Below are 11,874 nucleotides of genomic sequence, written 5' to 3' on the forward strand. Positions count from 1 at the left end.
GTTCTCAATTTAAGTTGAACCCTCTTAGTGAGCCTCCCGGTTTCTGCCCCGTAGGTAAGTACCGGTGAGATGCAGCTTTCTTCTTTCTTCTTCTTTCTTCTTTCTTCTACTTTCTTCTTCAGCGACAATGGTAGGCTACTATTCATTATCTGAGAATGCCTGCCATATGCACCCCACCCTATTCTTATCCTTCTAATTATCTCTGCCTCATTGTTGGGATCTGGGGTCCCAACTTGGCCTAAGTAGATATATTCGCTTACCACTTCCACTGCCTCGCCACCTATCTCAAACCGCTGTGCTGTCCCGAGGTTATTGATCATTACTTTAGTTTTCTGCATATTACGTTTCAGGCCCACGGTTCTACTCTGTTCGCCCAGTGCGGAAAGCATGCTTTGCAATTCGTCCCCCAAGTTACTTAGCAGGGCAACGTCATCAGCAAATCTGAGGTTACTGAGGTATTCTCCATTAACCCTTACTCCCACCTGTCCCCAATCCAACGTTCTGAATACTTCTTGTAAACATGCTGTGAATAACATTAGAGAGATTGTGTCTCCTTGTGTGACACCCTTCCTTATAGGTATTTTACTGCTCTCCTTATTGAGGATGATGGTAGCTGTGGACCCATTATAGATATCCTCTAGTATTCTTACATAATGCTCATCTACCCCCTGGTTCCGTAATGCCTGAATGACTGCTAAGGTTTCGACCGAGTCAAATCCTTTCTCATAATTTATGAAGGCTATATATAAGGGTTCCGTATACTCAGCGCACTTCTCTATCACCTGATTGATCATGTGAATATCGTCCATTGTTGAATAACCTTTACAGAACCCTGCTTGTTCTTTAGGTTGACTGAAATCTAGGGTTGCAGAAATTCGGTTAGCGATTACATTGGTAAGTACCTTGTAGACGACTGACAGTAATCTGATCGGCCTGTTTTTTTCAAGTGCTTCATGTCGCCTTTCTTATGGATTATGATGATGTTCGCGTTCTTCCAAGATTCCGGTACACTTGCGGTCATTAGGCATAGCGTTTGCCAGTTTTTCAAGTACAATTTCTCCGCCATCCTTGAAGAGATCTGCTGTTATCTGATCCTCACCAGGTGCTTTGCCCCCTCTCATTTCTTTGAAAGCCTTCCTTAATTCTTCGGCCGTTACTGGTGGGATGTCTATCTCCTCTGAACTACTGTCTCGTTCGGCATTATCCTGGATGTCTCGGCTACTGTACAGGTCCCTATAGAACTCCTCGGCAACTGTGACTATTTTATCCCTATTTGTGATGACATTGCCTTGCTTATCTTTAAGTGCATAGATCTGATTTTCCCCACGCCAAGACGCCTCTTCACTGCTTTCAGGCTACCTCCGTTCTTTACATCGTATTCGATCCTCTCCATATTATACTTCCGTATGTCAGCTGTCTTACGCTTATTGATTAACTTCGAAATATCCGCTGGTTCTATTCTGTCAGCTGCGGTAGAGATTGTCATGGTTTGCCGTTTTCAAATTAGATCTTTCGTCTCCTGTGCAAGTTTACCAGTATCCTGTCTAACTATAGTACCCCTGACTTTTACTGCACACTCCGTGATAATGAGTGTAAGGTTGACGCTGGCTTCCTGTGTCGTAAGCTCGGCTTCATCGTTAAGAGCTGAATATCGGTTCTGCAGCGCAATCCTGAATTATTCTGCTTTACGTCTTACTGTTAGCTCATTTATCGGCTTCTTTCGTACTAGCTTGTTGCGGCCCCTCCTCAAATCTAGCCTAATTCGAGATCTTACCATACGGTGGTCACTACACCTTACCCTTCCGAGGACTTCCACATCCTGCACGACGCCAGGGTTTTCACATAATATGAAGTCTATTTCATTTTTATGCTCCCCATTCAGGCTCCTCCAGGTCCACTTCCGACTCTCCCGTTTACAGAAGAAAGTATTCATTATGCGTAGGTTATTCCGTTCTGCAAACTCAACTAGTAGGTCCCCCCTGCTATTTCTACAGCCCAGACCATAGTTCCCAACTGCCTTGTCTCCAGCCTGATTCTTGCCTACTTTAGCATTGAATTCCCCCATAACTACGGTATACTGTGTTTGTACTTTAGCCATTTCCGATTCCACATCTTCATAGAAGAGGTCCACTACCTGGTCGTCGTAGCTGGATGTGGGCGCGTAGCCCTGCACCACCTTGAGCTTGTACCTCTTATTGAGCCTAATTACAAGACCTGGTGCCTTTTCGTTAATGCTATAGTATTCTTATATGTTGCCAGCTATGCTTTTATGGACTAGAAATCCCCCTCCCAGTTCTCTTCTGTCCTCTAGACCCCGGTAACATAGGACGTGTCCATTTTTCACCACCGTAAAGGCTTCGCCTGCCCTCCTAACCTCGCTAAGCCCTCTTACATCCCATTTAATGCCCTCTAATTCCTCGAACAACACCTCGAGACTTGCTTCGCTAGATAAGGTTCGCGCGTTAAACGTTGCCAGGTTCAGATTCCATTGGCGGCCTGTCCGGATCCAGGGATTCTTAGCGCCCTCTGCTGCGTCACAGGTCTGACCGCCGCCGTGGTCAGTTGCTTCGCAGCCGCTGGGGACCGAGGGCCGAGGGTTAATTGGCGTATGCATGGGAGGTGAAAATAGTGTGGGCGAAAAGTGGGCGCCGCTGTAGAGGTGAAGCGAACTTCGGAACCCAATCATACACAAGCTGCAGTGCGCTGACACACAAACTGCGCATGCAAATGGGAAAGAAGGGCGCGAGGTGCTCCTTGAATTTCTTGTTTAGTGACCCAGCTGTTTGTATCCTGTGCTGGCTGTGCCTCGTACATAGGGTCAGATTATTGATGCCCGCGTATCAAAAAAAGAAAAAAAAAAAACAATCTCTCACTGGCCATGGAGGCCGGAGGTGGTGGCCTCAGCAGCTGTTCGTCTCGCGTATGCGCAGGAAGCCGCATTTATGTCCGGGTCAGAGATTTCGGCGCACGTTGAAGGTACACAGATAGGTCTAGTATGCCTCATAGCGGCGATGCCGCATATCTCAAGTAATTCCTACACTCGGAGGACATTTATTTATAGCGCCTTTTATGTGCCCGAAATGCATTTTCTACGGGCTTTAGAATAAATTTGGATGCAACTTGTCCAGCCCCAGCAAGAGAATAATCCAGTTTTAAAATTAAGCAAACCGTCGTTCTCCTAATGAATGCATCAACACGTACAAGCCAAAAACAAAGGTTTCGCTCCCATTCGCCTATTCGTACATGTAGATCTGCAGCAAATGGGAGAGACCCATCGGTTACAATGTGTAAGAGGGCTCTACTTAAGTGATGCCACAACTATTTTATATGAGTACCCAAGAGCACGCAGCATGAGATACGTTTGTGTCGCAGGAGGCACGCCATTGCCCAATGGGAAATCGGCATTCTGTGACTAGGGACAAAACAAGTTACATTTTCGGCAGAGGTTATCAACTTCAGCACATCTAAAGACTCTCAGAAACATCCGGACTCCGACGAGATTTTTGAGAATGATAGAATAACCTATCTGTTTGCGGCACTTAAAGAAATTTTCATGCAAAGCTGCCGATGCCTGCGCTGGATTTTAGTGAGCATCGGAATATCGACTACAGTCGACTCGAGATATTCGGAACTCACTACTCTTAGTTTTCATTTAATTAAAAGTGATGGCCGGTCCTGGAAATTTTACCTGCAAATTTCAAAAGAAGACATTGCTCGAGACTTCCAAGCTAGAACCCATTATATCGGTTAATCGAAAGCTATTTCGAATAAAAAGCCCCGAGAAGGCCATCCTTTCTCGACAAAAATCGACATTATAGAGCGCCGAACATTCGCCATGCTAAAGAGCACGGCGCATTTGAGTATGGCGATAGTGTCGGCACTGTGTCAGCACCATCACAAGACTCTGTCGGCACGATCACAACTGAAGCAGCGCCCAGTTTATGGAGCGGTAGTCGAGACTGCTCGGGTACGCATCTCTTTTCTGAGGTCTGCTGCGGTGGACGTCTGTACTATGGGGGCTTCTGATGGAGGCGAAAACGGCCGTGTGTTTAACTTGGGCGCGCGTTGAAGATACCCCGGTGGTGAAAATTAATCCGGAGCCCTCGACTGCTGCGCGCCTCATGGCCCGTGTAGCGTCGGCGCGTTAAACATCACAATCAATCAATCAATCAATCAATCAATCAATCAATCAATCAATCAATCAATCAATCAATCAATCAATCAATCAATCAATCAATCAATCAATCAATCAATCAATCAATCAATCAAACTGTCGTGGCGACCCGTGTCGTACGGTCGACTTGGCGACGAAAGTCCAGATTCTGAATGATATCGAGAAAGGAGACATGCGTCGAAGTACTAACAATGCTTTCTTGTGCTTTTTGTATTACTGCAAACTGGGTTAATTCGAAGTGTATTGCGGTCCCCGTGGAATTGGTGTTGACGGGAGTCGACTGTATAAAAAGGGCTGCTGTATATGGAAGTCGATGGCAATGATTCGCAGCTGTAACGCCGCAAGATTCACCTTGCTGTCTCGCTTGTCCAGAGGAAGGTCGTCGCGCACCCACACGACTGTGGGGGGCGGGTCACCCGAGGCAATGCAACGGAGCTTGACGGGAGAGTGCTCGACCACCGACACCATCGTCTCTGGTGCTTGGATCCTGGGGGGCACTGCGAAAATAGTCAAGCCATAAGCGCCAGTCTGGTAGCGCTTACCGGCGAAAAGAAACCTGCACCAGTGGCGGGGGTATTGCCACAGACGAAGAGTTTTATGGCATTCATTCATTTCGTATGCTGTTGTACTAGAGACGATTGCTTGTAAAATTGTTACCAGCCTATGTGTGGCAATGTTAGAGAAGCACGCTTTTGGCAGGACCACTGGTTGGCACCTGGATCCCGCAGTAGAATTGGCTCATTAAACGTCGCAGACTTCTGCGCCACTGGGCAATGTTAGCAGAAACGGCCGGAGCGCGAAGCCCGCTTGAAACGCAGCCACTCTTCGCTTTCTTTTCGTGGCTCAACGAATGGCCGCGCACTTTTTAGGGGGCTTTATTTCTTGAGGCGCGCGCTTTGGAACCCGTCGGAAACAATGGGCTCGCTCCTTTCTCCCTTTTCTTTCTTGAACCCCTGGCTGTGGAATGCCTGAGCACTCCTTGTTTCTCTTGTACGACGTAGTTCACGTGTGTATTATTGTTACTTTTCGTCTCTATTTCTAAACTATTTAGAGTGACCACACTTGTAAACTGATTTTCAGCATGTTTCGCTACCCTTTTTCTTTCAGCAAAAACAAAAATTAAGTGTTGTACTAATTGCCCGCGTATTTTTACGTTGCTTCTTTCGTTGTTTCCTTAGCGTGTCGTGCGTATATATTTTTATTTTTTTCTTGCTGTAATGGGATTGCCATTGTTTTCGGACGGGGGTTTATTTAGCTATTTTTATCTACTTCACAGTAACCGCAATGGAGGGTATTACTTGGGGGATGGGGCATGCACACACTGAAAATGCACTTGTAGACAGCAGTAAAGAAAAATAGAAAAATGAAAATGAAAGATAGAAAAGATTCCTGCAGAAACTGCACATGATGCACATTCCCGGCTTCTGCTTAGCGCTATAATTGCGCTGACGGGCTTTTCGACATGCGTCTATTCAGCTTTTATCTTCAGCCATTGTCTTGCTTGGTAACAGCGCAAATAAAACAGGACACAAAAGGAAGAAGGATCGGACACAGCGCTGACTTACAACTGAAATTTTATTGCGTTTGCCAGCGGTTTTGTAGGAACACTGGCAATAACAACAAAAAGGAAAAAGTAGAAAAGGAGAAGGAAAAGAAAAGTTTTTATACATGATAACATGAAAGGAATAGATACATCACGTATTCCTAGGCGTGTCACGATAAGAATTTTGGGAAGGCATAAAACTCACAGTGGTCATGACGAAACGAGATAAGTACAAATGACATAACAAAAATCATGGTCGCAATCGAACCGTGGGACAGGCCTAAGTAATCTTCATTTACCGGGAGGGGTGCGCTGCGCCAAGTACTGACACTCCTTATCTGAGAGGGAGATAGATGGAGTGCTTGCGCATTGTTGTCCTAACTTTAAGATTTCGTTGGCTTCTAAAATTTCCCGCACGATTTGGTTGTCATGCTTCCCTATCACTATCTTCTGATCCAGCGCCGGCTGACATTTGGAAACACAATCGCGGCAATGTTTGGCGAGATGACCACTGAACGCTTTGGAAACGTTATAGTGGTGCTCCCTTAATCTTTCATTGAGACATCGACCGGTTTGCCCTACATACTGCTTGCCACATGACAGGGGGACAGAATAAACAACTTTTTCAGTGCAAGAAACAAACTTGTTTTCATGGTTGGTTTTCACTTGCTTCGCGCCGATCCTGAATTAACCTTTCGGCACATTTGGGACAGTTTCAGTGGGGCTGAAAATACCACCTTTACATTTACGTTACTTCCTACTTTTTTCAGGCCATGGGCAACTCTGAGTATGTACGGAATAACCGCAAAGCGCTCTTTCTTGGTGGGGGCAGCCTCAGGCTGGTCCCCTTTCTTTCCTTCCTTCAACATGGACTCCGAAACAGCTGTCAGAAACCCCATCGGGTATCCTGCAGTCACAAGCCGCCTTGTTTGCACCTCAAAACTGCTCTTGATGGCATGAGGGCAAGATTTCCTCAACGCGTTGCCAAGACAGGTCTTGACAATTGCTCTTTTCACGAGTTTCGTGTGAGCAGACGCGTAAGGCAAGAGTGGCTTGTTACCACGTGGGTCATATTGCCAGCAGACGTGGTTTTCGAGAAGCCGGAGTCTCAGATCAAGGAACTTGATAGAGCCTTTTGATGGCCCCTCCTGAGTAAAAATGAGCGGGGACAAACACGACTCAAAGGTGCACCTGGCCTGAGCCATTGCAGACGGGAAACCTGATTTGTCTGCGTTAAACAGCACGAAATAATTATCTACGAACCTGAATACTTTTTCCACTCTAGACCCCTGTAAGCTGCCTTCAAGTGCCCTGTCCCGACTGGCCAAGAATAAGTCGCTCAGGATCGGCGCTATACAAGAACCAATACAGACACCGTTCTTTTGCAGGAACGTATTGCCCTCCCAACTGGCGTAGGTAGAGGTCAAATACATTGAGAGCAGCTGTAGGAAGCCTTGCACTGACATGCCGACGTCATTTTGGAATGCCACACTGCCGTACTGATCAATACAGTCTTCAACGCAAACTAAAACATGTTTTTGCGGTAATGAATAGTACAGGTCCTTTACATCGAAAGATCCCGCCATGTACCCTCGGTCCCTGTTTTCCTGGAGGTAACTTATCACATCTTCAGAATTGCTTACTAAAAACGGATCCTGAACGGGAAGCCGTTTTAGTTTTTCTTGTAAAAACGAAGAAACATTTTTTAACCACGACCCGTTTTCTGACACAATGACACGGAAAGGGCACCCGTCTTTGTGCGTCTTAGCGGTGAAAAATAGCTGCAATCCCAAAGTTTTGCTCTGGTTCACAGACCTTCCTAGTTTCTCCAGGCCTAATTCGTTACACAACTTTTTCGCTTTAGATTTCACCTTTGCAAGGACAACTTCCTTGTGGTGCTTGAAAACGGACACAATGGCTTCTTTCGCCTTTGTTAAGAACAACTCACGGGGTAACACTAGAAAACCTCCTTCTTTGTCGGCCGGCAAGAGGGCGAGGGAATGCTCTTTCAAATACGTCACTGCTCTGTTGAAACTACCAACACTCGAAACAGGTTTGCTTTTCTTCAGGACGTCCACCTCCTCTGATACGCATCGGTCTACGTCCGTTTCTGGAGCTAGTCTTGAGATTTGTCTTACCAGCCCAAGTAGCTCCGCGGGGGACTTCCGTGGCTCGACGGCGTATTTTAGGCCCCTGTGAAAGCAGTCGTTGTACGCTGTCCGGTAGGTTCACGTCCCCTAAGGTGTGGACGACGCCTCGCTCTGATGACGGCTTGTTCGGAACCACCGCACGAAGCTTCTGGAGTGTCAGCGCCCAAAAAGCCTCTGTGGACGCGTCGGTGAGTCGACGAAATTCCCTCCACTTGTTGTCTTGAAAACCCTGCTCAGCGTGAAAGTGAAGGTAAAGGCACTGTCGATACAATCTTGCTTGGCGGTTCCACTCAGACTGAAGGATTTTGCAGAACCTTCTTCCGTGACCCTGGGATGGGGCGAAGCCTCCGAACAAACGAGCACCTCTGGAGGCAGGGCCTTCGCCCTCAAGTAGAAGGACATACTTCGGGCTTGGCATACTGCAATGGCGATGATTGAGACGAGGAAGGTGGGTTGGACAGAGCAACAATTAAAAGGGCCCATTGTACTAGAAATAAACGAAGCCAAAACAGACGACTGGGCGAGTTGGTACATTGTCTTGCTTGGTAACAGCGCAAATAAAACCGGACACAAAAGGAAGAAGGAACGGATACAGCGCTGACTTACAACTGAAATTTTATTGCGGTTGCCAGCGGTTTTGTAGGAACACTGGCAATAACAACAAAAAGGAAAAAGTAGAAAATGAGAAGGAAAAGAAAAGTTTTTATACATGATAACATGAAAGGAATAGATACATCACGTATTCCTTGGCGTGTCACGATAAGAATTTTGGGAAGGCATAAAACTCACAGTGGTCATGACGAAACGAGATAAGTACAAATGACATAACAAAAATCATGGTCGCAATCGAACCGTGGGACAGGCCTAAGTAATCTTCATTTACCGGGAGGGGTGCGCTGCGACAAGTACTGACACTCCTTATCTGAGAGGGCGATAGATGGAGTGCTTACGCATTGTTGTCCTAACTTTAAGATTTCGTTGGCTTCTAAAATTTCCCGCACGATTTGGTTGTCATGCTTCCCTATCACTATGCTCTGATCCAGCGCCGGCTGACATTTGGAAACACAATCGCGGCAATGTTTTGCGAGATGACCACTGAACGCTTTGGAAACGTTATAGTGGTGCTCCCTTAATCTTTCATCGAGACATCCACCGGTTTGGCCTACATACTGCTTGCCACATGACAGGGGGACAGAATAAACAACTTTTTCAGTGCAAGAAACAAACTTGTTTTCATGGTTGGTAGTACACTTGCTTCGCGCCGAAGCAAGAGTACTACAATGAAACCAACCATGTACCAACCATGAAAACAAGTTTGTTTCTTGCACTGAAAAAGTTGTTTATTCTGTCCCCCTGTCATGTGGCAAGCAGTATGTAGGGCAAACCGGTCGATGTCTCAATGAAAGATGAAGGGAGCACCACTATAACGTTTCCAAAGCGTTCAGTGGTCATCTCGCCAAACATTGCCGCGATTGTGTTTCCAAATGTCAGCCGGCGCTGGATCAGAGCATAGTGATAGGGAAGCATGACAACCAAATCGTGCGGGAAATTTTAGAAGCCAACGAAATCTTAAAGTTAGGACAACAATGCGTAAGCACTCCATCTATCTCCCTCTCAGATAAGGAAAGTCAGTACTTGGCGCAGCGCACCCCTCCCGGTAAATGAAGATTACTTAGGCCTGTCCCGCGGTTCGATTGCGACCATGATTTTTGTTATGTCATTTGTACTTATCTCGTTTCGTCATGACCACTGTGAGTTTTATGCCTTCCCAAAATTCTTATCGTGACACGCCTAGGAATACGTGATGTATCTATTCCTTTCATGTTATCATGTATAAAAACTTTTCTTTTCCTTCTCCTTTTCTACTTTTCTTTTTGTTGTTATTGCCAGTGTTCCTACAAAACCGCTGGCAACCGCAATAAAATTTCAGTTGTAAGTCAGCGCTGTATCCGTTCCTTCTTCCTTTTGTGTCCTGTTTTATTTGCGCTGTTACCAAGCAAGACAATGTACCAACTCGCCCAGTCGTCTGTTTTGGCTTCGTTTATTTCTAGTACAATGGGCCCTTTTAATTGTTTCTCTGTCCAACCCACCTTCCTCGTCTCAATCATCGCCATTGCAGTATGCCAAGACCGAAGTATGTCCTTCTACTTGAGGACGAAGGCCCTGCCTCCAGAGGTGCTCGTATTGTTCGGAGGCTTCGCCCCATCCCAGGGTCACGGAAGAAGGTTCTGCAAAATCCTTCAGTCTGAGTGGTACCGCCAAGCAAGATGTATCGACAGTGCCTTTACCTTCACTTTCACGCTGAGCAGGGTTTTCAAGACAAGTGGAGGGAAATTCGTCGACTCACCGACGCGTCCACTGAGGCTCTTTGGGCGGTGACACTCCAGAAGCTTCGTGCGGTGGTTCCGAACAAGCCGTCATCAGAGCGAGGCGTCGTCCACACCTTAGGGGACGTGAACCTACCGGACAGCGTACAACGACTGCTTTCACAGGGGCCAAAATACGCCGTCGAGCCACGGAAGTCCCCCGCGGAACTACTTGGGCTGGTAAGACAAATCTCAAGACTAGCTCCAGAAACGGACGTAGACAGATGCGTATCAGAGGGGGTGGGCGTCCTGAAGAAAAGTAAACCTGTTTCGAGTGTTGGTAGTTTCAACAGAGCAGTGACGTATTTGAAAGAGCATTCCCTCGCCCTCTTGCCGGCCGACAAAGAAGGAGGTTTTCTAGTGTTACCCCGTGAGTTGTTCTTAACAAAGGAAAAAAAAGCCATTGCGTCCGTTTTCAAGCACCACAAGGACGTTGTCCGTGCAAAGGTGAAATCTAAAGCGAAAAAGTTGTGTAACGAATTAGGCCTGGAGAAACTAGGAAGGTCTGTGAACCAGAGCAAAACTTTGGGATTGCAGCTATTTTTCACCGCTAAGACGCACAAAGACGGGTGCCCTTTCCGTGTCATTGTGTCAGAAAACGGGTCGTGGTTAAAAAATGTTTCTTCGTTTTTACAAGAAAAACTAAAACGGCTTCCCGTTCAGGATCCGTTTTTAGTAAGCAATTCTGAAGATGTGATAAGTTACCTCCAGGAAAACAGGGACCGAGGGTACATGGCGGGATCTTTCGATGTAAAGGACCTGTACTATTCATTACCGCAAAAAGATGTTTTAGTTTGCGTTGAAGACTGTATTGATCAGTACGGCAGTGTGGCATTCCAAAATGACGTCGGCATGTCAGTGCAAGGCTTCCTAGAGCTGCTCTCAATGTATTTGACCTCTACCTACGCCAGTTGGGAGGGCAATACGTTCCTGCAAAAGAACGGTGTCTGTATTGGTTCTTGTATAGCGCCGATCCTGAGCGACTTATTCTTGGCCAGTCGGGACAGGGCACTTGAAGGCAGCTTACAGGGGTCTAGAGTGGAAAAAGTATTCAGGTTCGTAGATGATTATTTCGTGCTGTTTAACGCAGACAAATCAGGTTTCCCGTCTGCAATGGCTCAGGCCAGGTGCACCTTTGAGTCGTGTTTGTCCCCGCTCATCTTTACTCAGGAGGGGCCATCAAAAGGCTCTATCAAGTTCCTTGATCTGAGATTCCGGCTTCTCGAAAATCACGTCTGCTGGCAATATGACCCACGTGGTAACAAGCCACTCTTGCCTTACGCGTCTGCTCACACGAAACTCGTGAAAAGAGCAATTGTCAAGACCTGTCTTGGCAACGCGTTGAGGAAATCTTGCCCTCATGCCATCAAGAGCAGTTTTGAGGTGCAAACAAGGCGGCTTGTGACTGCAGGATACCCGATGGGGGTTCTGACAGCTGTTTCCGAGTCCATGTTGTAGGAAGGTAAGAAAGGGGACCAGCCTGAGGCTGCCCCCACCAAGAAAGAGTGCTTTGCGGTTATTCCGTACATACACAGAGTTGCCCATGGCCTGAAAAAAGTAGGAAGTAACGTAAATGTAAAGGTGGTATTTTCAGCCCCACTGAAACTGTCCCAAATGTGCCGAAAGGTTAATTCAGGATCG

The 11,874-nt window shown here is 46.7% G+C and overlaps 1 protein-coding gene across 1 annotated transcript in view; it reads right to left on the reverse strand.

Annotated features, from left to right (window-relative positions):
- LOC144140130 (leucine-rich repeats and immunoglobulin-like domains protein 1) overlaps positions 1-4,642 on the reverse strand; it is a 42,976-nt gene extending 38,334 nt beyond the window's left edge. The window contains exon 1 of the mRNA XM_077672285.1: positions 4,526-4,642. Within this exon, the coding sequence (XP_077528411.1) occupies positions 4,526-4,642 (117 nt within the window). The remainder of the gene's footprint in view (positions 1-4,525) is intronic.
- Positions 4,643-11,874: the final 7,232 nt, after the last annotated feature.

The sequence above is a fragment of the Haemaphysalis longicornis genome, unplaced genomic scaffold, assembly GCF_048455015.1.
Source record: "Haemaphysalis longicornis isolate Haplotype H1 unplaced genomic scaffold, Haemaphysalis longicornis Haplotype H1 scaffold_1, whole genome shotgun sequence".
NCBI lineage: Eukaryota > Metazoa > Arthropoda > Arachnida > Ixodida > Ixodidae > Haemaphysalis > Haemaphysalis longicornis.